The 24783-nt window shown below is 54.3% G+C and overlaps 6 protein-coding genes across 6 annotated transcripts in view; 3 read left to right on the top strand and 3 right to left on the bottom strand.

Moving 5' to 3' along the window:
- Nucleotides 1–2658: 2658 nt before the first annotated feature.
- VOLCADRAFT_104736 (uncharacterized protein) lies at nt 2659–11161 on the top strand (the record flags this gene model as incomplete). Its single annotated transcript, XM_002950448.1, has 12 exons — nt 2659–2804; nt 3165–3279; nt 4529–4667; nt 5608–5728; nt 6612–6691; nt 6978–7108; nt 7365–7457; nt 7749–7938; nt 8287–8363; nt 8551–9052; nt 9306–9703; nt 9936–11161. The coding sequence occupies 12 exons, from the start codon at nt 2659–2661 to the stop codon at nt 10665–10667; spliced, it is 2724 nt and encodes a 907-aa protein (XP_002950494.1). The 3' UTR covers nt 10668–11161.
- A 791-nt stretch (nt 11162–11952) lies between these two features.
- Nucleotides 11953–14117, bottom strand: VOLCADRAFT_104737 (uncharacterized protein). The gene is made up of 5 exons (XM_002950556.1): nt 13942–14117; nt 13771–13867; nt 13532–13572; nt 13154–13328; nt 11953–12877 (listed from the first exon to the last, which is right to left on the bottom strand). The coding sequence occupies exons 1-5, from the start codon at nt 14022–14024 to the stop codon at nt 12683–12685; spliced, it is 591 nt and encodes a 196-aa protein (XP_002950602.1). The 5' UTR covers nt 14025–14117; the 3' UTR covers nt 11953–12682.
- An 840-nt stretch (nt 14118–14957) lies between these two features.
- On the top strand, nt 14958–16187 carry mrpS12 (mitochondrial ribosomal protein S12; the record flags this gene model as incomplete). The annotated part of the gene is made up of 2 exons (XM_002950449.1): nt 14958–15596; nt 16015–16187. Exons 1-2 carry the CDS (start codon nt 15011–15013, stop codon nt 16185–16187), a joined length of 759 nt encoding a protein of 252 aa, XP_002950495.1. The 5' UTR covers nt 14958–15010.
- Nucleotides 16188–17302: 1115 nt separating this feature from the next.
- Nucleotides 17303–20010, bottom strand: VOLCADRAFT_104739 (uncharacterized protein; the record flags this gene model as incomplete). The annotated part of the gene is made up of 5 exons (XM_002950557.1): nt 17303–18174; nt 18504–18605; nt 19207–19380; nt 19714–19801; nt 19898–20010. The coding sequence occupies 5 exons, from the start codon at nt 20008–20010 to the stop codon at nt 18028–18030; spliced, it is 624 nt and encodes a 207-aa protein (XP_002950603.1). The 3' UTR covers nt 17303–18027.
- A 1393-nt stretch (nt 20011–21403) lies between these two features.
- Nucleotides 21404–21695, top strand: VOLCADRAFT_117594 (uncharacterized protein; the record flags this gene model as incomplete). Its single annotated transcript, XM_002950450.1, has 1 exon — nt 21404–21695. A coding segment is annotated over one exon (291 nt), but the record flags the coding sequence as incomplete, so codon positions are not given.
- A 250-nt stretch (nt 21696–21945) lies between these two features.
- Nucleotides 21946–24783, bottom strand: part of VOLCADRAFT_90933 (uncharacterized protein) — a gene marked incomplete at both ends in the record, with an annotated part of 3892 nt that continues 1054 nt past the window's right edge. Inside the window, 4 exons of the mRNA XM_002950558.1 lie at nt 21946–22176; nt 22708–22842; nt 23421–23492; nt 23833–24120. Of these exons, the coding sequence (XP_002950604.1) occupies nt 21946–22176; nt 22708–22842; nt 23421–23492; nt 23833–24120 (726 nt within the window). The remainder of the gene's footprint in view (nt 22177–22707; nt 22843–23420; nt 23493–23832; nt 24121–24783) is intronic.

The following is a 24783-nucleotide window of genomic DNA, read 5'->3' on the forward strand; positions in this document are numbered from 1 at the left end:
GGGCTTCCACCAAGGGCCAGCAAGGGCCCGAGTTTCCCTGCACTGCAGTTTAAAACAGTGAATTCAACAAGATGCCAATGGTATGAGGAGTGCCTGGCGCCAACTCGGCGTCGTAGCGCGTGGCCTCAGCAAGTTTCGGCTCAGGCCCACAAGGGGTCATCAGCAAGCAGAAGTTCTCAGCGCCAACATAGATACTTTATTCAGTTACCTTTCTGTTGATTCTTTACAGATGCTTTCAAATGTGCTTTCGCGGTTCACGAGACCTAAGAGATGCAGGGGATATCCCCAGCCCTGTTGAAAACAGCACTAATCAATGCCTGGATCACCTAAGACGAGTTGTCAGAGAACCTCCTTTGAGAGCAGACATGAGAAACCCCAGAGGCGTCTTTACGTACGTTTCTCGTAAGGGCCGAGCGTTCTTTGGGACAGCTGCTTGACATCAATTAGCTGAAATTTTGTTTAGTAAATAATGAATTTTATAAGCCGTAAGGTCCTGTGTATCGAAAATTTACAGTCCGACTTATTAGGGCTACTGTACGTACTCTTCGAGACGCGGCACCGAAGATAATCAAAAACTACCTCTTGTTAATTTCAACTTAACATTATATAATATAATTTGTGTGATAAATTGATAATACTGCTGCCCTGAGCCCCCAAGACACCGCTTCAATGGTTCCACATTGTAACCCAACATTACGAGCACGGTGCTATGCTCTGCAGCAAACAACCTATTAAAATAAATACTACAGATTGCTCTTACTCCTTACTCCATTTTAATCTTAGCACGAGATCCTCCGATACGTGTTGAGGTCATCCGTTCATGGGCATGCTGCTTTTTGTAGAGACTGTAGACAGCTACTTTCCAGGAGTGCCAGCCTCCTCACTTGGACTATGCATGGGAGGTGCAATGCAGTAGATAGGCACGACGGTCACGTGAGGGACGATTTAAGCTTTCGAGCGCTAATTTTTAGTTGATGCCCAGAAATCATGGAGCAAGTTCTTCGATTTTCCCAATTTAATCTGACACCTTATTGAATCCTTACTACAGGTACGGAGGCCCGTCCACGGGGTTGGGCGTGTAAGGTGTAACTGCGTTCAGCTGCTTCTATTCGTCCGCCACGACAAAGAATTTACATCTCTAAAGCGATTTTAGTCGGTATCCGGTGCGTGGCGAGGTTGTCGTCTTCTTTCCTGTCAGTGGTTTAGCGCCCGACAGCCGATAAGGACCCACAGGCGCCAAGTGAATAATTTCGCGACCGCATAACCTTAGTCCTCAATTGGGACCAATTCATGGCCGTGTGTGACATGGCAGATGCTTGCAGGGTTGGGCAAATACCAGCATAGCCCTAAATCAAGTACGGCAGTATATGCCGGGCTTTACCAAGCGACAGGACTCGACAGGCCGGAAATAGGCTTCGGCGTAAATAGAAGTACCTTATGAGACTTGCCAAGGCATGAAACAAAGGCTGGACAGGGCCAGGGCTTGATGCTACTCCGCCATAGGGGACAGCCCGCGCTGTGATAGGGTGCAAGTGCTCGGGGAACTAGAAAACCTGAGGGAGCAGGGACTTGGCAGCAATATCTTCAGTATTTCAAGCTTGGGAGTTGACTCCAGATGCTACAGTCGAGCCGGTGTCAATAATAACCCGAAAAGGGTTTCCTGATATCTTGCGCGAGCCTTTGCGCTGCGCTTTGGAATGGGCCGTCCCCAAAAGGCACGAATACAAACATTTCAACAAAAAAAACCTTCCTGCAAAAAGAACAGGACACCGATGCTGACCATCGTTGCCGAACCGAAGCGTATACGCCGGAGCTTCGGTACGCTCGATCGAACCGTCGGCATGTTTCGCCCCGGGCGCCGCTTATATAAAGTGCACCGACGCGTGGCAATGTCGAAAGGATCGATGCCATAGATGTTACATTTGCCGGGCAACAAGCTTGGCCGCGCGCATGCCTAGGTCACATACACATGAACACAAGCACATTCGGTTTTACTTGCATACGCACGTACGCTTTCCTTCTTGTCGACGTGTGCATCCAGAACTTGCACGCATGTGTCGTACAACCCATGCATGACTGCCTTCCAATACCCAAGCGTCCCTACCACTACTACCCAATGGATAATCAGTGGTGGTGGCTGACGCAGTCTAATCTGCAAAAAGAGGCCACTTCTCGGACGAAATAAGTAGCAATAGATAGCTAAACTGTGGCAAAAATGGCTCTTGACGAAGGTTGGCGCCCAAGCGCTTGACGAAGGTTCGCGCCCAAGCGCTTGACGAAGGTTCGCGCCCAAGCGCTTGACGACAATGTTACCAGCGGTTAGCACCTTACCAGTAGCTTTTCCATCCACTTTCGGTAACATTTACAACTGCAGATTCATGGTGCCTATCTAGTCTAGTCCCATAAGCCCGTGGAGTCCCAAGTCTCTCCGCGTGGGGATGAGATCCCGCTAATTTCCGCTCTTTCCCCCCTCCAATGGTAATAAAAGGTGTTGCCCGGGCACAAACTGGAGTCCACACCAAACCACCATAAAGTTGCTGCCAGATTTGCAAGTTTGGCGCGGAGCAGCAGGTTTCGGCGTGGAACGTTGTTAGTTGCCAATGCAGTCCCGTAACCTAACTGTCGGTTGTAGAGCTATACCAAAGGCGGAATGTATGTATGTATGTATGCACCGGACTAAGGGCGAGAATCCACCACGAAAACGTAAATCCCTTCGGACATGTATCGCTCAGTGCAGTGCACGACAGTCTGTTGTGGTCCGATGGCCTTACCCAGGGGTATTCCCTTGGGGCCTGGGGCTCGCGGTAAGTAATACCTACTATTTCCCTGTTGTTCTTCCATGAAATGCGCGCTGACGCCCTTTGACTGTGAAGGTACTAAGCTGCGAAAGTGTCCTCCGGGTTGTGCCGTGTTTCGAGCGCCATGCCGCCCTAATCGAACGAACGAGCCGTATACCAAGCAAGTCATTCAACCATCCCCCCACTCCAATGGCTTCCATGGCAGTACGACAAACAAAGCTGAGCCTGCTGGTTGAGTGATTTGGTGAATTATTTACGCCGGTCGCAGCGTTCACAGGAGCTGAGCGTTGATCGATTAGGGTGGGTCCATGTCCCAGAAGCTTCTAGATGCGTGCGTCTGGCTCCAATGACGGTGTGTCCGCACAGGTATCCCTTGCAATCCCTGGATCTGTCGGCCAACGGAACCCTACGGAAACAGAGGAGAAACCCTTGTCGAAAGTCGGTCCGGATGGAGAACTGCGCCCAAATGGGCAAGAATGAGGTGGATTGGATGATGGGATATACCTTCGTTACGCTGCAACCCAGAGGATCATCATTCCATTAACGGATAAGTTGGGCCCCACTCGTGCTGCGTCCTCGCCAGCTACCCGCACTTTATCGTTGGCAACCTTGTTTCACGCGCTTCCGAACTTCCCTTTTTCCAGGGACAGATTTAAAACAAGGAGAGTTACCTTATCCAAGGACAGGAAAACAAGCCGTAATCTATGCGAAACCGTCTGCCCGCTTGCCTCATCAGGCCTGTACCGCAGAGAGCAAGCGCTATCCCTCAATAGTGTCGCACTGGCAAAGGATGTGGTGTCAACATGATTGTGATAGCGACTGATGTAAAAGAGGAACTGGTTTGTTTTTTTCCCTGATAGGTTGCCGATTTGCAGATGCCGCCGTGGCCCTCCGCGGCTGCCTGTCCTCCCCGCAGCTACGTATTCACCCGGGCCAACTCGCCTCGCGTTGACTCGATCCGCAGCATGCAGTTAGATTGACCGCTAGATAACTCGGCGAATCGTTGTACTTGTGCGTTCGGTGTGGAAACATGCGCTGTTGCAGGAGGGCACGAGTGCTATGAAGCTTCTGTGAAGCAGCGTTTACGTACAGCTGCCAGCTCATCAGGCTCCCACTTCATCCAGGCTGTGGGCATGCAATGCACCCTAAGTACGTTATGAACCAGGGTTGGCAAACTCCCTCGCCTTCACGACGCTTCAAAGACTCCTTAAATGGCCCACTCCGCACGACAAGACCGAATAAGATATCCGGGGTGCAGACCGGCCCACAAGGAGTGGAGGGCGCCACAGCGGCAAGTTCCTAAGTAGTCAGCAACGCGTTGCCGTGCTGGGTGAGCCTGAAGGTCATGGTGACCTATGGCAGAGAGGGTTTGGCATCCATGTGGAATCTCCGGCAGTTCTGGGGACCATGTACACCTGTGGTTTCGGATCCGCACAGGAGGCAAGGGGGCGGCATCGTGCCCGGAGGCCTGGCTGCAGCTGGGGGGTTGGCCGCGATGGGGCCTGCTGCTACGTCTGCGGCTTGTCCTCGTGCATTCGCGGATGATGTCTGCGACGTGCAGGCCCGCTGCTGAGTTGCCGCACACATGGACATACGCCCAGCAGTTGATGCAGCGATATTGCATTGGGGCAGCTGCTGGCGCTGCTGGCGCTGCTGGCGCTGCTGGCGCTGCTGGCGCTGCTGGCGCTGCTGCTATGGCAGCGGGGGTAGGTTTGTGCCTGCTTGTGCAGGCTGCTGTGGTGGTAACCCGGTGGCTGCGGTGCATGCTGGTGCTGAGCCCCGAACCCGCGATCGATGTCACTGAGAAAGGTTGGCCAAGACGTTTATACGCGCCTCGCCCGCAGATGTCGGGTCACCGGGGCTTCCCAGGTAAGGACTCAGCAGCCCGCAGCGCCAGGGTCCCCTCAGGCAGTGTTTTTAAAAGTGGTTACTAGTGACCAAGTGGTTACTGAGAAAATAATTCCCTTCCAGGAGGTGGTCACTAGGAAATGTTTAGAGTCACCTGGCAGTGACCAGGTGGTCGCCAGGAAATTGGGCCACACAGCCCCGGTAGTAGTGACCACCTAAAATTTGTTTTGACGCTTGGATGGGAGCAGTGATGCTTCACTGAGCTCGGCTCGGGAACACGTTGCCGTACATAAGAGTCAAAGGTAATGAAAGCTTTGTTCAGACGGCTTGTTCAATATAATTTCTTCAATACTCTATGGACTAGCAATGACTTAATACTTGAAAGTGAGCCCAAACACGGTTGTAAGGAAATGAAATTGGGTTTTCGGATGCATGGTTTTAGTGGGCTTGTGTTCAGCACACTTGCTGGGGAAAAAATTCTTGTAAGGTGGTTATCAAGGAAACCCCCCACAGTAACCACTTGGTCACCAAAAAATACCACGGTGAAAAACCTGTCCCCAGGCGGGGGTGCCGACAACGGCTATGGCAAGACCATCGCGTTGGCACCCCTCGGGGGAACCCTGCCGCGTACGAACCACCATGTTGGCAACCCTGTCTGCGACCCTGGGGGTGTGTACCGTAACTAGAACGCGATGGTGTGTGAAGGACCGTGGCATGGTTCCATTCATGCTACTGCAGCTTTCTCCTCGTCTCCTGTCGTCAGTACGACATCAGCAAACTCTGTGAACCAGGAGGCTTGTAAAGGGCCCAACGAACCAGGGGCCCCGGGTTAGGGGTTGGGAGGAGCTGGGGACGTGGTTAAGTTGGGTAAGATGCATAACACGATGCCGTATAACGGTCAGATTGAAGTCAGCACAACTGCCGACCTAGCTTCAGCAGCTGTGAATGCTACTGTCCGCAGCAGCAGTGGATGTCGCGGCGATGCAGGGCCAAGAAAGGCATGATGACATGACAGCCATGGCGCCTAAGAAACGGGCAGGAAATAGGCTTAATCGCACGGGGCCGGGCGGCAGGCTGGGGCGGTGAGAGGGTGGCAGGTTGGGACTTGTAGCGAAAGCCCCTTCCCACGGTGCAGCGATGCGCGGGGTTTGTGGGACGCGGCGCCGAGTGGCGGTCAAGGTGTGCTCAGGATGGAGATAGTGATTAATCGCAAGCAAAAGGGAAGCAGAATGAAGGTTGAGGATAGAGTGCCTCGCTGGTAATGTAGCCGGTGGCAGCGGAGGATAGGGTTATTGCTGCAGGGCGCCCAGTCAAGGACCGAACATTTAATGCTTTTTGCTGCCATTTTCGATTTCCTTCACAAAATATATGCAAAGTGATTTATTATGCCCATGGATTATCAAGAACTTTGCCTTAGAGGAGAATTAAGCGTCAGACGTGATCCTGTATGTACGAGTTGTGAGGAGTCAATATGCCAATACCCTGTCTACGCTATAGTGAGTAGGTGATTACATTGGGTGGCAACAACTTGGCCAGAAACCTGAGCACAGTTGTATTGAAACAAGGCAGTTCAGCTTCAGGCCTACGGTAGTCTGCGCTACAGGGAAAAGTCCACTTGGAAGGCCTGCGTTGTTAGCAGCCACGGAACCTTGCATATATCTTGTACTCTGCACCACATTACTCTGTAACGGCTGCCCGAAAGCGGCTGTTCTAGTAGTCGCAAGTTCACGACAGGATCGTGTTGGGTTCAGACTAACGCGCTCTGCAAAGAGGTCTCCTTCTTACGAAAGCAGCCCATGAAACGCAAGGCCGACAACCCAGACTTCGGGCCTCCTGGAGGCGGACGTGGCGGCCGGGGCAGAGGGTAAACGATCTTTTAGCGCTTTTGAAGGGCTGTTGCTTTCAAACTGGAAAACTGTAACATTTATTACTAGAGGACCCATAATGCTTTCCTTGTTCATGCAGACCTCCTCGTTATGGGCACGGCCCAGGCTTCGGCGGCCCGGCCCCCCCTCGCGGTCCATTTGAGCCCGACATGATGCATGGTACGCCAATCAGGCTGGACACAAAAAAATGTCATTGAAGCGCTAAGTTAGAAGCAAGTACTGCTGGCTTGATGGAATCAACGCCGTCTCCTGTTTTTTGAAGGACATCTCACGGAAGTATCGTAAATGGTTGGCCTTGCCATCATGCGTAAAAGGCTCAGAGGGCTAGGAGTCTTCATGCCGATTCCTGGCTCATTTCTTTCCCGGTCGGCGTCAGCACTTTTGAAAGTTGCATTCTCCTCACCTTGCTGCACAGGCCCTCCCCCACGCGGCATGCTCCCACCAGGCCCAGGAGGGCCAGCCCCTCCAGCAGCGGTGGGCCCGCTTCCAGATGAGCCAATCATGCTGCAGGAGGTGGTGCTAAGTAAGCGTCTCGCAGGCGTGCTGATCGGTACCGGCGGCAGCAACGTATCTCTTGTAGGTATTTATGCTGGATATCGTCTATTGTCCAGCATCGTCTGTTGAGTATCGCTAGATGCCTCGCGGGTCCAAGTTGCATTGGGTAGGGGGAAAATGGGGGAATTGGTGATCCCTTCCCAGGGTTCTCTGATGGGTCGCTACGGAATGGCATTCTGGCATGCACGCCGCGTCGATACATTTGCACAGTACGCGAGCCGCGCTTGCTTAGCAGCATCACAAATCTGGATCCCCCCCATTCCATGGCACATTGCAGGTTCGCCGCGAGTCTCGCTGCAAGGTGCACGTGTCAGAGGTCCGCGGGCCGGAACAGACGCAGACCGTTGAGTTAACCGGCACGGAGAAGCAGGTGCGCCCCATGGCTAAAGCAGGCCATCATCGCGTCCGTGACCATAAGCGCTGCATCCCGGTTTCTATTGATGCCATGATTTTGATAGTCTCCCATCCATTGATTTTCTGATGGCTGGGAATGAAACCAAATTCACTATACAAGTTACGGGTCCTGTGCTTTCCGCAACTTGGTCGGGCGTTTGGTCGGGCGTTTGATGGAGCTTTCTGTTACCTCTATCCCGGTGCCTTATTCGTATGAGGCCTTATAATATCCGGCCCCGATTCAGTTACCTGCATTTGGTGCGTGCAGATTTCCAATGCGGTTGCCTCCATCAGACGCATTTTGACCGAGTTTGACCCAGAGCATAAGGTGGATATCAAGCCCACTGTGGAAACCACGGTTGAGATTTACCCCGAAATGGTCGGCAGCGTGTTGGGCAAGGCCGGCGCCACGATTAAGGTCATCCGACAGAAGTCCGGAGCCCACGTTCGTGTAGAAGGTGAGTGCAAAAGGGGTAACGAGGTGCGAGGCTGTGTTTGTATGTGTGTTAAAAGGGATGTTTGCTGAGTTACGGGCGTCGTGTAGATGGCATCTGTATATGCATATGTACCAATCGTTGCCGAGATGTTGATAATTATCGGCGGTTCCTTGCGGGGCATTATCAACCTTGCGGGGCCTGGTTTGCTTTGGGTACAGTTCCTCAAGCGCTGCTATCTTCACTGACCTTCTACTCTATCGCTGCGATTTGAGTCATGATTTGCTTTCAGACCCACGAGCCACGAGGGGGTTCCGACGAGGTCTCGATTAGAAACGTAGGAGTGGTATGTGTCCTTGCGTTCACTCGCAGATCTGCAGCCAGGAGAGCGCATGCAATTGGTGATGATTCACGGCAGCATTGAGCAAGTCAAAACGGCATACGCGGAGGTGAGCGGATGACTTCCCGGGGTTGGGATGCGGGTTGCCAGAGGTGGCTTAACTCCAAGAAGGTTTAGTTGCAGGAGTACTTTGCAGCCTCATAGATCCAGCTGCCGGTGATGCCCGGTTGGCTATTATATGGGCCTATAGTACGCTAAACCTCCCCCGTAAATTATTGCATGCATTGCCACGGCAGGTCAAGGGCATCATTGATCGCTTTGATCCTGCCAAGGTCAAGGGGGGTTTCGCCGCACCTATGATGCCGCCGCCGCGCAGCATGATGCCACCACCGGGTCCCGCCGGTCCCGGTGGACGGTACGGGCCCCCTGGACCTGAGGACAGGTACGGTCCCCCAGGACCCGACCCACGCGGTCGCGGCCCTCCCGCGCCCGAATGGTACGACGATGGCTACGAGTACCCACCTAACGATGGCCCATACGGTCCCATGGGTCGTATGGATGGTGCCCGTGCTCCCGGTCCTCGAGGTGCTGGGGGTCCTTACGGCCCGATGCGGGGCAGTCCGCCGCCCGGAGCTGGCGGCCGGTACGGGGCGACAGGGCCCGACATGGGTCCTGGTGGACCTCGGGGCCCTGGCTTTGGCGGCGGCGCCGAGGGACCGTACCGGGGCCCTAATGGTGGTCCTGAGCCTTACGGGAGTGGCCCCGTGGGCGACCCGCGCATGGGCCCTGGCGGCAGCGGTGAGTGAACACGGTGTGCACGGTGCGGCCTAGCCAACGTTGTTAGTGTTTGTGGAGTAATCAGCTGCATGTTATGTTGCGAAACTGTAGTTACAGCTGTACAGGTTTGTCTGCACACCCTCTGTCTTGCCGTATGATTCTTTCGCATTATGTCACTTGTTGATACGTTCCGTACCCGCTGTGTGGGCCCCCACCTGCCGTCCATGGTATCATACACTGAAATGAGTGTTTCCTGCTCGTGTTGTTTGCGCAGGTGGTCCACCGCAGCCGCAGCCCGCACCAGCACAGCCAGTGTACCAGCCGGCGGCGCAGACGTATGTGCAGCCGCAACCGGCACCGGCGCAGCCTCAACCGCAGGCAGCACAGACGGCCGCGGCAGTGCAGACAGGCGCGCAGCAGCAGGTTGGTCCCGTGGTCCTGATGCTGCAGCCCGATGGCACTTACAAGCCGGCGCAGGTGGTGCTGTACAATATGTCTGCGGCGCAGACTGGACAGATGCCGGCGGCCCAGGCGGTGCAGGCGCAGCAGCAGGCAGCGCAGCCGGCGGTGCAGCAGGTCACGATTCCGGCACAGGCTGCGACGACGCAGGCGCAGACGGTTTCCGTAGCACAGCCGGTGGCGGCCGCAACCGCAAGCGCGCCGACAGGACAGGTAAGGTTGACGATATCCATTGGGGCTTATTGGTTTGGTTGGTTAGTGGCCGCGAGGAGTTCGTTTGCACGTGCGATAGGGAAACACCTCGAGTGTTAGGCCACTGAACGAGTGAACACGACCAACTGTGATTGAATGGGCCATGTATACAACTGATGCCGTAATCTGATGTTGCCGTAGTGCACTTTTGAGGAATGCGGATGGCGGTGTTCGTGTGTTCGGCTCGCTGCAGGTGGTGTACAGCACTAACGGCGCCGTCTTTGACGCCGGGACCCTGAACCAGCTGTCGTCGTCCATCACAGCCTACTCTCAGCATACGGCGCAGCACCCGCAGCACGATTCACAGACCGCCGTCGGCGGTGCCACAGGTGCTCCAGCTGCGGCCAACCCACAGGCACAAGCGACGTCTGCAGCCGCGCCCGCAGCCACAGCTACGGCGCCTGTGACCTATGGTGTGTACGGTGCTCAGCAAGCCGCACAACCGCAACAGCAGCAACAGGCTGTTCCGCAGCAGCAAGCCCAGGCGCCGGCCCAGGCGCAGCAGGCCGCAGCGGTGACGGCGGCGACGGCGGCGTATGGTGCGTATGGCCAGACCATGGCGTCAACTTCACTGTACCCGGGCATGGTGGGTGTTCCCGGGGGCTACACGATGACTCAGGAGCAAATGCAGGCTTACATGAGGGGCCAGTTTGCAACGCAGCAGCAACAAGCCGTACACCAGTCGTACAACCCATACGCGTATCCGTACATGTATGCTCAGGCGCAGCAAACCCAGCAGAAGCCAGGGCAAGTTGAGGCGACGCCAGGTGCGACAGCGCAGGGCGCGGCCACTCAGGCGGGTCAGCAGACGGTTCAGCAGCCAGTGAAGACCGAGCAAGGCCAGGGCCAGCAAACGACCGTCCAGCCTAGTCATGCGCAGGGCCAGCTCCCACAATACTCGTACCAGTACAACACGGGCGCGTAGGTGAGAGTTATTGTAGCGCAGAATAGCTGGCATTCTGTGGAGGCCAGGTCAGGACAACCTAAAATATGGTTGTGGTTCGACGGTGGAGCAAAGACCCAGCGGTTGCGGACAACACCGCAGCAGCCGTTGAAGCAAAGCAACGGGAACATGAAGCGGCGCATGGTTTGGTAGTCGCAAGCTTCAGCTACGACCGAAGGGGCAATGCAGGAGGGTGCCACAGCGATTGCCGCTCGTAGCGCACCTTTTGAGGGAAAGCCAGTGTATGCGAACGAGGGGGACATGACCTCGGGACTAATTTCAGATTTGACGGGATGAGCAAGAGGTTACTTAAGCCAGCCAAGAAGCACACGGCGTGCAGCTCATCAGGCGCGAAAGTTATTGTGTTGCGGAATGCGAGGTACTGGCTTGGCTAAAAGCATGCCTTTGGCTTTGCAGAAGGCGCGGTTAAGAACACGCGAAAGATTATGAGTGCGACAAGGGAGTGATGTAGTGCGGAAGAGGTTTCCATGAGCTGATGCAGCTCGCGCTCTCTGCTGCGGCCAAGCCATTATTTGCGTTCATACCTTACCCCTCCGTTTGAACGTGTCCGTGTAAGAAACGACTTTTAAGCTGTTTGCTTTTTCGTTAAGGAAAACGGCTTAGCAAGGCTGACCCCTCTTGAAACCTTCAGCTTTGCCATAACAGAAATTATATTGGATGGCTTGATTTGTGCATCACTTATTGTGTAGCCCGCATGTTAGCGGACGTGACCCAGCCTGGGCCGCGTTTTTGCGTGAGCATCGCGCAGCCTGAAACCTAGTGGCTCGGGAAGTAAAGTGGAATATGCGTGTAGTGGTTTGGTGCTTTTATGGACAGTCAAGGCTGGTAGCTGGAACTGGGGAAGTGGCTTCGAATTTTGTAGATAAAGCCTTGAAAGTCGCCAAGCGGCAGAGCTCTTTCAAAGATGTAACACGAACGCATCAGTGCTTCTATTCAACTACAAAACACGGTGGGTATGTATGAAGCATGAAGCAGGGCGGTACTACTGGAATGTGTGTTTGCTACACGTGAAGTCGACAACCTGGCCATTGGGAATAGAGCACGGATTTTAAGGTAAAGACAACAAGCGAGTGACTAGCGTCGTGTAGCTTCCTTGGGTCTAGAACACAGCTGGATGGCATGGTCGGGGCTGGGGCTCAGGAAAAGCTGAGGCACGTAGGCGACGGCGAATATGGGAGGATATGCGCGCGAAGCAGGTGAGGGGCTACATTACAGGTGCTTTTGCAGCGTTCAATGTTCTTTACGTAAAAACGCGTGTTTAAATTCCTAGAGAGACGTATAACATTTGAGCGTGGTCACCTGTCACATACGTTGAATTTTTAAAACGCATGTGAACAGTGAGGTTAATGCTCCATGGCACGGAAGATCGCTCTACATAAAGGACGCATCGGTTATGGGTAACACGAGTGCGCAGGTACTAGCAGCAGTGCATCTGTACAACGGGAACGAAATCGCAACATAACCGCCTTACTAACTGAAGTCCTACAGCTATCGCCTGCTACCTTGAAACAACAGCTTGCGGAAACCTTGCGCGCCGGGAATGGTCGTAGCTAAGCAAGGGGCATAGCCGCGAAACTGGGCGAGAGAAGTGTGTAATAACTACCTGTTAACGACTGTCCTCCACGTGTTCCTATCGGCCCTGCCCAAATTCCATATGGGAACTCCTCCGCGCGCCGTTCCTTTGCCAATCCAATATCAGGAAAATTCCTAGTACCCCTGCCGGTCGCCTGAATCCAAAAGAGTAACATATCAACACCCTTTACATCTGCAGAACTGCTACACTACAGTGGATGCGTCTTCCAGGCAAATCGGTCAACTGATGGTTGGTCTCATGATATGAATCCTGTATGCAGTCTTGATAAGCACATTGTGGCACGTAGTCGACATAGTTGCAAGCCGGCATCACCCTAGTCTACTAACACCCTTTCCGTCCAAGCCCCCCCTCGCCTTGGAGATTTGCTTATCGCCTTACAGGTCTACTTCAAATGGCGGCCATCTGTGAGCGTCTGACTCAGGCCCCTTCGTGGCAGCGTAGGTGCGAGCCCATAGCCGCTTGTGGTGACGTCTGGGTGGTAGGAGGGCTTGCCGCCGGGGCAGCCTTGTGGGATGAAGAGGCCGATGCGCTCAGCGTGCGATATGTCTGATGAATATGTGCCGAGCATCCGCATGGCCTGTCGGCAGGAACAGCAAGGGAAGACAACATCAATCTTTGCGTCGTGATCCTGTTTCAGGAGATTGAAGTTGCGGTGGGGTTCCTGTACTTGAATTTTATTATGACCGCCTCGCAGTGGGCTTAGGCCTAAATTAAGTGGATCTTTGCAGGGTGGATGGAGTGCAGTGTTATCTTTAAGGAGCCATCGAAATGGTTATGCGGGTGGTGAGGTCCATGTTGCCTTTACATGTAAATCATACCGTTCGAAAAATGTCTTAACAGCTGCACAACTTGCCTGGTTGGTTGTCTCAGTCTCTGGCCGAATTTGGCACATGAAATCCAGAGGATACGCCCTTTTAAATCGTCCGGCAGTTATTTTGTGTTGCTGCTCAATAGGCGTGCCGTGCTGGTACAAGCCCTGCTTGAAGGAGTTATGTGTGTACTGTGCTGGGCAGGTGTTGCTGTCAAACCTGCAAGCAACACAGATAACGTGTATGTAACCGGTCCCAGTTTTCGACCCACACGTGTGTCAGGAAAGGAGTCGTTGCGTACGACCGAACAATGCTGGGGAGGGGAATCCTCTAGCGAATTAAGAGCATTGCTTGCTGCGGCATATGGTTAAAATTTTGGCAGTGACTCCTAGGGAGGGACTCATCAATTGAACAATACTCACCCGCTGTTCTTAAAGCTGTAGTTTACTTGCGCTTGACCCTCCTGTGTCAAAGGTCCGTAAGGGTGACATTGTCTCCATTAGCTGGGTACCGATCAGGGTTAACTTGGCATACCGACCATGCACAGGGTTTCGTGGAACTAAACCACAACGACTCCCTCAGTTCGCTAAATGTCCGATTCACGAGACGTCTTAACAGTACGGTTTGCCTGCGCCCTCGCGTATTATCGGAAGGGACGCACCTGGAACGGAGGGATGGAACGTGCTGAACTCTGGCGGAGACCCGCATCAGAAGTCAGGCGCGTCCAAACGTCCGACTCATGTGGCGTCAAATAAAGCCTATGCAATCCACATGAAGCAGATAAGGAAGCGTGCGGCTAATCCAGAGACCATGGCTCATGGCTCTGGCAGACCTGTTGTACTTGTGGACATCTTCGTTCGCCATGCTTAAACGATCTCGGTAGCGCATTGTCGACGGGTACACTGGGTCTGCCATGTTTATCTGGCTCGTCGTATGTAGTATTGGCCCAATTAAAGACGCAACTTATGGTTATCTACCTAAAACTATATGCTGAGAATTTGTAAGGTTGTAAGGTTATTTCTTATTGGGAAGAAAACGCTCTCATAGGTTTAAAGGCCATCTAAGCGCCCGTACTGTCCATACGGCACCTGTTCGCGTCTTACATCCCGCGGCAATCCAGCTATGTATTATATATGCTGTAATTTGCTCATGTCAAGTCGTCCATTGCATACAGTTTTGCGCGGAATACAACGATTTGCTCCCGACGTTTTGTTACCTGCAGAACGTCAGGAGGAAGAGGGCTTCAAGTTTCACTTGCAACCATTATGTAAAAGCTAGTAGGACTACATGTGTGTTTTTAGGAGATGCCAGACCATCTTCGATGCCCCTTGTCCCCTGGCCTATATACTCCTGTTGACAGCACGACCGGTGAAGAGTGCGGCAAGGTGCGGGCGAAAGGAAGGGGGTCTAGATGAGAGTTTATCTGCCCGCTTCTATAAGCGCCTCGTAGGGCACGTACGATGAGAACTAAGCATATTTCCATGCAAAAGATGCGGCTCGCTTGTGAACATGTTTTAATGATGCCCATTTAATGATGCCCATTTTTAAATGATGATCCATATAGAGACCTGGGTAGTGCTTCTTAGTCTCAGCCTTTGAAGCCCCTTTGTCACAGATTGCCACGGTTGCAGGGCACAGTATTCCCCAAAGGCTACTATCCACGACGTCAATGTCCTGGCTGCAGTCGGGTGCGGATTCGCAAGCCACTTAGGTTCCGAAGAGATCAGGGATTCAGGACCCTAGAAACGAAAGTTCGGTACTTCGGTTGCCGACGTCGTACCCCGAAGCAAGGTCACCAGTGGTGGCTCACCACAACGCATTAGTGAAATAAAATTATGGCGGTCACTAGCGGAAGGTGCTAACCTCAACTACTTGAGCGCAATGGACGAGTTCTGCTAAAAATGGCTCAACGTTATGCCAAGTCGATTACTTCTTTGCTAGCATCCTCTACGAGATCCTTATCGTCCAGCAGCCAAGCAGGTTGCTGCATAAGTTTTGCGCCTTTTGTTGGATCACAAGCGGGAACGTCTTGGAGCTCGATACTTAATCAGCTTCCTCAGCAAGCGGCGCACACGCTTGCCAGTTCGCACGCATGGCTACGATGCTTAGGGACCAGTACAATATGTCGGACCTATCGTTTGTCGCGGGCGACTAACCATAGCCCGGCTGCTCTATCGGGAGTTCTGAGCGACCACAGTTGGCGCTGCTTGGGAAGGAGTACCGATGCGGGATTAGCATGGCAACGGTTAGCCTGGCCGAGCTTCCAGCAGACGGCTTCCATGGCGACGATTGGACAACTGCTGCGCGGCGCCCGCAAGGGCCCTCCCAAGCGCAAATGTAAACTGCGGCAGCTGGACGGCAGCCCTTTTAAAAAGGGCATCTGCCTCCGAGTTTACACGATGACACCTAAGAAGCCGAACTCTGCAAACCGCAAGGTTTGCAAGGTACAGCTCACGAATGGGTTTAAGGCACTGGCCTACATTCCAGGTAGGTGCAAGCCTTTCAAGTCTGCGTTTCCCGAGTCCTTAGCCCTACGCGGTATGGCGCGTCGGCCTACATCCTCGTTGTTTCTTCTCGTTTCCCGACGTGATTCAATAGGCCCCCCATGCGTCTTCGTGACCCGGCATGACACTTTCTGGCGGAAGGGGGCGATGTTTGCCTCCTCTGCCGTCGGTCGCAAGACACCTACCCGGCAAGGCTTCAGCTTAACTCTCTCTCTCTCTCCCCTCTCTCTCTCTCTCTCTCTCTCTCTCTCTCTCTCTCTTATTCCTGATATATTGAGATTACCTCTGTGCCCTCCCTTACCCTTACCTGCTGACTCTTCGACTTGTGCGGTCGTTTACCTCATCCCGCCTCACCCTGTTACCCCGGCCCCGCTCCGCCGCGGTTCGCTTTTCCGTCCTAGGTGAGGGCCACAACCTTCAAGAGCACAGCATGGTGCTGGTGCGCGGCGGCCGCGCACGTGATCTTCCCGGCGTCAGGCTGCGCGTTGTACGCGGCCGATACGACTGCGCGGGGGTCAAGGACCGCAAAAAGTCCCGGTCGCGGTACGGCACGAAGCGTCCCAAGGCCGCCTGACCTACCGCGCGATGACGTGACCTGACAAAACTGGCAGATGGGAAGCAATACTGCAGATCAGGGCGCTCCGAAACCGCTATACCACTCCAGTCGGTAGGGTTGGTGGGTTGCCTGCATATTCAAAACGGGGCTGGGGTTGCCCATGGGGTTAGGGTTGGTTTACTTGAGTGGTTGGTTGGTTGCATTGCAGTTCGGCGGCTGGCTGCGGTGTTGACACTGCTGTGGCGGACGGCCGCGTCCACTCACACGAGCCGGCTGGCTAGCTGACGGGACGTGTAAGACAGAATCCTGTACGAATTTGGACATGGCAGGCCGGTAGTTGAGTGACATCAATTTCGTTGTAGCACAAATTTTCCAGTGCCCTTCCTGTCGCCTTGAGTTCCGTACCGTCAGGAAAACAGGTTTGACTGGTACGGAGACGATACCTATCTGGACTTCACGGGGTTTATGGTATTTACGGGGTGCAATGACGCCACAGCTTTTTATGGGCGGTCGGTTTGGCGAAGGGAGCAATAACGACAGCTTACGTCTGGATACTGCTAAGGGGAACAACGGGGCATTGTGCCTTCTTGGGGCTCCGGGCTGCCGGTATCTCGTTCTCGGTGTTGCAGGGCGAGAGGACCTAAGGGCTCCAATGGGAAGGGCGGCGAAGGTGGGCCGCACCAAGCACAGGCAGAGCGCATTATCCTTGGCGGGCTGTACCCAGGACAGGGAGGTTGCCTGGCCAGTTGCAAGGCCTGACCCTGCTACCCAATCAGGAGGAATCCCTACGTCTCCGGTGGTGCTCGTTGCTCCGGATTATGGCGCACTGTTGGGCCTTCGGGATTGTTGCGAGTGCGCCGTGGTCAGAGGGCTGTTAGATGCGGTGTTTGGCCATCCATCAGAACGCCGCAGGTTGGCAGTGCTTCCCGGTCTTAAGGATGAAGGCTAGCATTTGTCCAAACCCTAGCAGCGTAGCCTATTAGTTTTTCCTCGTGCGGAATGGGGCATGGCAGTGCGATTGAGTCCAGGCTGGGTGGTATCTATCTGAGAAGCAACTAGGACTGGGGAGGAAGAGCCACGTTGCTTGCTTATCGGTTCGACCCAGCCACATGACATACAGGAATAGCGGCTCAAGCTTCATATTAAGGAAGGTGTAAAGGTTCCGGCGCCCGTCCGTGCGAACGGCGGTGCCGTCGCCTCTATTATGTACATATATGCCGGAACCACCGGCCTCCACATTTTATACTTTGCACGTCCGAGGTTCGTTGCGTGTTGACCCACTCTATTGCGACACACTCTTGGAACCTTAATCTAGGATCAACCAGAGATTGAAAAAAAGAGCCACAGCCGTATTACCTCCAGCGCATGGGCCCCTCCCTTTGGTTGACCGTCGTAGGCTGTTTGCTGCGTTTGTCACCTGCCAAGGATATAGCACCAGCCGCTCACCACTCGCCTCGCACCCGGCTGGCGGACTGACGGGCTCTTTCTAGCTGTGTATCGATATCACCACAGCTTTATCCACACGTGCACTTCGATAACGGCAAAGCCTGGCCTGCAGCAGGTTCCTCCCGGCGTAGCCCAAATTGCAGCCACCGCCACCACCTGGCTCCTCTTCCTCGCGCCGTGGGCGCGCCACGTCTGCAGCCCCCCAGTTCATATTCCTGCTGTGCTGGTGGTGCCGCCATATCTTATGCCTCTCTCTTTCTCTCTCTCTCTCTCTCTCTCTCTCTCTCTCTCTTTCCCCCCCCCCCATGTCATCACGTATGCTGAATATACACGTCATTTTACGCCAGGGGCCACGTGGCGTTGAATTTCCACATCACCCAGTGCGCCGAGTCAGTCAAGTTGTGTCGTGGCATCACGTGGCCTCCTCCCCTCTCGCCATATTGGCTTGCTGCACTGCCAACGCAGTGAGGTCCTCCGGTATGCCGGGTACGGTGGCCAGGATGCGGGCGAAGAGGCTGGTGAACAGGGCCTTGACGCCCGCACCGCTGCTGGCGGACACCTGTCAGTCACTCGAGGAAAGCGACACAGAAAAAGATGGGGAGAGAGGAATAACTGGAAACGGGAAAAGGTCCTTGAAGCGAAAGGAGCTTTGGGTTTGAAGCGGAAGCAAGACGAGGAAAAGAAGAAAGGAGTGCGGCAAGTATTCGAATAAGACTGAGGACATCCACTTGTGTCATTTGCGCCAACCAGTCTACGGGAAGGAGAAAACAAACAGCTGGAATTCAGGACAGGAGATGTGTGCGGGAGGGGGCCGCAACGGGGCCAGAAAGTGAAACCAGTGTCCAGATACCCCGCGCCTCCAGCCCCGTGGCCTCTCCATCCTCGCACCTCGTAGAAAGGGAAGCCCTTGGACTGCGCCCACTCGCGACCCTCCTTCTCAAACACCTTCCGAACAGGCAAATCGGTCTTAGCGGCCGCGACGAAGATTACCTTGGGAGCAGGGGAAGTGGGAGAGAGGGCGGGTTTTGGAAAACGCGGACGAACGAGCGAACGATAAGGGGGAAAGGAGCGCTCGGCCAGGAGGTAGCTAGCTTGAGTAGGAACCGATGGCGACAGGTAGCAACGCGCAGGCGGGAATGGAGTTGGCGCAGGCGGGGTTGGAGCACAGTTAAGAGTTTGCAGGTTGCCGCACGCAGTCCCTAAGCGCAGCCCGCCCTACATCAACTCTCGTTCCCATCCAGGTCCACTTGCGTCCTTCCTCTTTTAAACCTCTTTTGAAAACCTTGCATTCTTCGGTAGAGGAGTTGCTCGGCCCACGTTTCCGTCGCCCTGCCCCCCTCCTCCTTTTTCTACACCTACTAGTTTACGTTTTGGCTATAATTTTTCTGGCGGCTTAGGTAGGTAGGACTTCCAACTTCTACGCCAATTCTTCATCCCGAGGTTACAGTCGTCACATTCGCCACGGACGCCTTTCGGTCAGTTCTTTCGGTTGCTACTATCTTGCTCTGGCAGCAGCTTAAATCGCGTGTGGTTCGTCTTTCCCCCTCCTCCTTCCCCCCATCCCTTCTCCTCCTTCTACCCCTGCTCGCACCATGTTCTCAGCGCCGTGTCGTTTGCTCTCCTCAAGCCAGATCTCCAAGGACTCGAAACTTGCCCGATTAGTCACATCGTACACCAGTACACAACCTTGTGCTTCCTTGTAAAACTCATTGCGCACCTCCGTGTAGTCGGCACCGCCCGCCAGATCCCATAAATTGACCCGAACCTGAGCTTGCAGCGGCGGCGGCATCCACGACAGAGCGGCGATGGCAAGAATCAGCCACGACATCATGACGCATGGCAATGTTACGAGCAGGAGCGAAATCAGGAACGGGCTCGTAAGCTGCGTGTTGTCCAAGGGCCTCAAATTTCGTTAGGGGGTAGGAGGCCGGACCGAGGTAGGCCGGACCGAGGCCGGAGGCCGGACCGAGGCCGTCGGCGCTGTTGCATGACATCTCCCTAGACCTCGATGTCCGCCTTTATGAGGGAAAGGGTAGTCTGTGCTGGTGCATCACTGGTGCATCACTTTCAGCCCAGTCCCCTTGCTCCCCTTGCCCACCTCGTAGTCGTTGTATTTGTTGGGTTTGACGCCGTAATCAACACCGATCGTAGGTATGTATTTGGAAACGAACTTCTCCTCACAATAGCTGTGGCGGGGGTGTGATTATTTTTTATCAGAGCGGTCCACCAGAGAGCACATGCTGACTGACGCGGCCCATTCGGCCAGGACTGCTCCTCCTCACCGCTTTATGAGACAGGATTTACCGCATGCGGAATCGCCCATGGATATAACCTTGATACGAAATAACTTTGCACGCGCATTCTTCTTGCCGGTCGCGGCCTTCACGGCACGCATATTGTACGCTGACTGACTGTATTAGGCAAAGAATTCACATTCTGATTCAAATATACTAGTATAACATTTCCATAGCGACTTGCGAGGCTTAATTCAAGATCGAAAGGCAAAGAAGTACTTGCATTGCCCGGCAGAAATAGAGCACACAAAGGATGCGTTAAGTCACGTCTTCGGTGAGGGTCACGAATATGGTCGAAACCGAAAAAATCAATAAACAAATGCAGGCCAGGTGGTTCGCAGCAGAAAGGTCGTCTGTACGTCATTCAACGACGTTGAACCAGTTCGCGTGCTCGCGAGCTCGGAAACAACAATCAAAACAGTCCCGTTCCTCGAAATACTCACTGCGCCGTAAAACACATCGCTGCTACCTCCCTTCACAAAACATCGTGACCAACGGATCGTGCACCGATGGTGACGACCACACCACACCACTGTCGACAACACCTCTGGCCAGCAGGAAGGATTAAGCCACTTAGTTCTACGCAACAACTCTCACACATACCAGCTTGAAAGCCTGAACCATCTTTTCAAAAAGGACATCAAAGTCACCAAGGATGGGCCCAGCAACCGCTCCCGAAATTCCATTCCATTCTTTCCTAGCCCCACACTGCGAAACCGTTTCCTTGCACCTCACCCCAGTCTACGCAATTTCTGTTTCCAGCTAAGTCCAGCTCGGGGGCCCATAAGCATTTTTGCTTGTTTAGGCCGTATAACCTCATAAAAGCTTGTAACGAAAAAGGTTAAAACGAACGTCCCGCCCCAAAACGACTAACTAATGCAACCCGGCCTGACACATTTACTACAAATCCACCAAGACTTGAGAAGGGTCCCCAAATCCCAAACCCGGTCACTTAATTCCGCACTATTTCACGAATTTACAGGCAGTTGACGGCCTACAACCCCCGGCACTCGCCCCCACCCCATCCCTCCCTCCTAACACCTCTTATATTAAGCGCACACACCCACACGGATCTTCCACAGCCATTTCCATCTCGCGGCGCAGACCGTTAAAACACACACACATACACACATACATACACACACATACACACATACACACATACACACATACACACATACACACATACACACATACACACATACACACATACACACATACACACATACACACACGCACATCCTGCGCGCACGATGCCCAGCCCCAACCCAACCCCCTACCGACCCCGCGCTAGCTGCCACAGCCCCCGCCACTTTTGCCGCTGCTACTGCCAGTATCCATTTTAGCTAACGCTACAGCTCCAGTGCCAGCACTCCTGCTACTGCCCTACCGTAACCGCCCAGGCAAGCCCGTCTCCTCATCCCCCAACTTCACCCCCCCGCCCGAGAACAAACCCCCCGTTCCCTCCACCCCCCCGGTCTCTGGGGACCCCAGCAGTGGCCGCTTCAATTCCTCCCCATTACCAGACCTGCCGTACTTCGTACCTCCCACATGCGACAACGGCAATAATGAGGATGAGGATGACGAGGATGATAACGGCCCAAAAGTGGTCCCCGGTCCAGCTTTTCTCGCCGCCGCTGTCGCCGTCGCCGTCGCCGTCGCCGCCGTCGCCGCAGCTGCACCATCGTCGGTCGTGGCAATTGGCGCCGCTTTCTCCACTTGGAGGCGCTCCAATGCGGCTTCGGCGGCCGCTGCACCCGACTGCACGGGCCGGGATGCGAAGTAGCCATACCCCACCATCCCGAGGAACGCCAGTGCCATGCCTGCTCGGTTACCGTGTGTGTGTTTTGGGTGGGGTTGGGAGGGGATTGGGTTCGAGGTTTTGGAAATTTTTTATAAAGAAAATTTGGTGGGTTTTCGGGGTTTTGGAGGTAGCCTCAGGTAGGGCAGCGTTGTGCATTGTGGGGTGATGGGTTTTAGGGTTTTAGTGGCTAAGGAGGTGGGGAGGAGATGAAGCCCGGTGACAGGCAATGGCGTCACACAACGACCTTGGAAAGCACCCTTGTCACGTTGGCACGATAACAACACCGGCAAAACACAGAACACGGCAGCTTGCCTTGACCAACCCATAAAAATGTGGCACCCCTCTGCTCCCTGTCCTCGTCTTCACCCCTACTAACTCCCCTTCCAACCCCGCCAACCACCTTACCGAAGGCTTTCCTAGGGTTGATTGGCTCGTCAAACAACAACCAACCGCCTAACAGAACCTGCGGATGGTCATTTGGTGGTTGTAAGTTAGTTGTTTAACTATATACATACATGAATGTATATGTGCGTGCCCTAAAACCCTATATATACACACCCGAGCGCAACCCCCCCCACGAACCCACATCTTAGTCCCCCCCACATGTCACTTGCTGCAACGGGCTCCACACAACCCTCACGGGCGAACAACCCCCAAAACCCTAAATCCTCAATTTCCCCGACGGAAATAAAAAATTGCGACGTCGGTATGTATATCCTCATTTGTCCTCATTTGGGTGAGTGTGGAGGACCATTCCAGTCAGCCGGCCGGGGCCTGCTGGCCCCCTCGGATCTCACCCGGCAACTGCCCACTCAGCCGGGTTAGCTTCCACAGCCACCCTCCACACACCCCTTTCCCCCCTCGTCCACTCAGCACCGCTTCCCCTTTCCCCTTAACGTCGGCAGCTGTTTATTTCACCTTTTGAGTTTGGTTGCCCCGACCTCGGCAAAACACTTTCACCCACGCACGCACACCCACCCACGCGCGCACGCACCAGCAACGTCTTGGCGTGACCCAAAACTTGGAAGCTGGTAGCTGTGAAACGACCCAGCACCAAAAATTGGGAACCGTTAACTGCAACCGCCAACAGACAAGATAACGCCAACATTTCCAGGCCCGGCACGCTGGCCTGTACGGCAATACGGGCATCGCAAGGCGTGTGTTTTGTACGACATGCCGTGTGAGACACGAGGGCGTGGGGGGTAGGGGAGAAAGGAGGGGGGAGAGGTGGTTAAGTGGTTATTATGTGTGACAGTCAGGGGAAAGTGTTCGGAGAGTTCCAGGGTGCCTGTGTGTGTGTCGGGGTTTTAGGGTTTTAGGGTTTTGGGTTTTGGATGCCCTAGCTGCGTGTTAATATTGTTAAACGCAGCAAAGCGCCGCGGAACCCCCCCCCCGGGTCCTATTTACTGCTCTCACCATTCACGGGTATTATATATGCGAGTGTTGGTCACTTTTCAACAGAAACGTCGGGCCGCCCAACCACCACCCAACCACCACCCCAACAAACTAACGAATTCGACACGGTCTCCTGCTCATGCCCAGGGGGCTCACAGCTCGAGGTCATTTGGTCCCGTGTTTCCCGAGCCCCAAGGCCATTTTGCCGTACACGTTCCGTGTTTCCGTGTGTTGTGTGTTTTGTCCCGAATCTATCCCAGATTACATGCACGCAGGGCCCCCATTATCTGCTCGTACATCCGTACATCTCACCTCCCACTCCAGGATCCATTTGCTACATGCCAGCTTGTCCACGAAGGGGCCCACGATCATGAGGATCATACCCTAGGGGCCGTTGGGAAGTTAGTTGTTTTCAGTTGGGCGGTTGGGAATGTTGTTGGAGAGGCATCTAAATTATGTCGTTCATCATAGTGAAGGAAAGGGGAATTAATGTTTCCTTCGTGGGAATTTGCAACACGTAAACCACATAAAAACACGTAAAACACATAAAAAAAATACGGAAAACACGTAAAGGCAAACACGCGCAGCCCCGAAATCCATTCCCCCGTCGTTCCCCCGTCATTCCATCCATCCGCCTTTTTACCTCCTGCCCAACCTTTCCTCTACCACCACCATCACCACCACCACCACCACCACCACCACCACCACCACTCAAACAACAAACCTGGAGGAAGCTCGTATTCGACATCAGTTGATGACTTTGGAGCTGCAATGCGGTCTGCAAATGACCACACAGGATTTGCTGACTGCCTCCCGTCACGATAAACAGCGCCGCCATGGCGAGGCCCGGACCATTGACCGTTACGTCGTTAACCGTTACAACGGCTACGCCCGTCAGCACCACCACAATACAAGCGAGGGCGGATACGGGAAAGCGCTTCTTCAGCCACAACACCTCCACAGCCGCCACGAACGGGCTCATGAGTAACTTGGCCACCTGGTAGAACCCCACCTGCAGTAGTGTGTATTGCGTGAACATGAACAGATTTCAAAAACGGTTTGGTTAGTTGTACTGTCAACCGCCAACGCTATAACCGTCAACGACCGCCTTTCGGTGTACCTTTGTATGTACCTTTCAGTAGGTTATGACCATCCAAAGGTGCCCAAGGTCATGTGTACACTGTAGCACCGGCATCGCTGTATGCCCAAGGCTATACACACACACACACACACACACACACACACACACACTCCAAGGCTATACACACACACACACACTCCAAGGCTATACACACACACACACTCTCTTTTCATGCTCAGCACCCCGCCAGCAACCCAAACCCAAAGTTCTCAAACCCCATTCTCGTCCTCACCTAAACCCCCCAAACCCAGCATTCAACCACCAATCGCCAACCCATCCCACGGCTGGCCACTACGATCACTACCACCCCACCCCAGTCCACCCCACCCCAGCCCAGTCCACCCCACCCCAGCCCAGCCCAGTCCACCCCAGCCCAGCCCAGTCCACCCCACCCCACCCCACCCCAGCCCACCCCACCCCACCCCACCCCAGCCCACCCCACCCCAGCCCACCCCACCCCAGCCCACCCCACTCCACCCCACCCCAGCCCAGCCCACTCCACTCCACCCCAGCCCACCTCAGCCCACCCCACCC

This window comes from Volvox carteri (genome assembly GCF_000143455.1).
Source record: "Volvox carteri f. nagariensis unplaced genomic scaffold VOLCAscaffold_19, whole genome shotgun sequence".
In the NCBI taxonomy this organism is placed as follows: Eukaryota; Viridiplantae; Chlorophyta; class Chlorophyceae; order Chlamydomonadales; family Volvocaceae; genus Volvox; species Volvox carteri.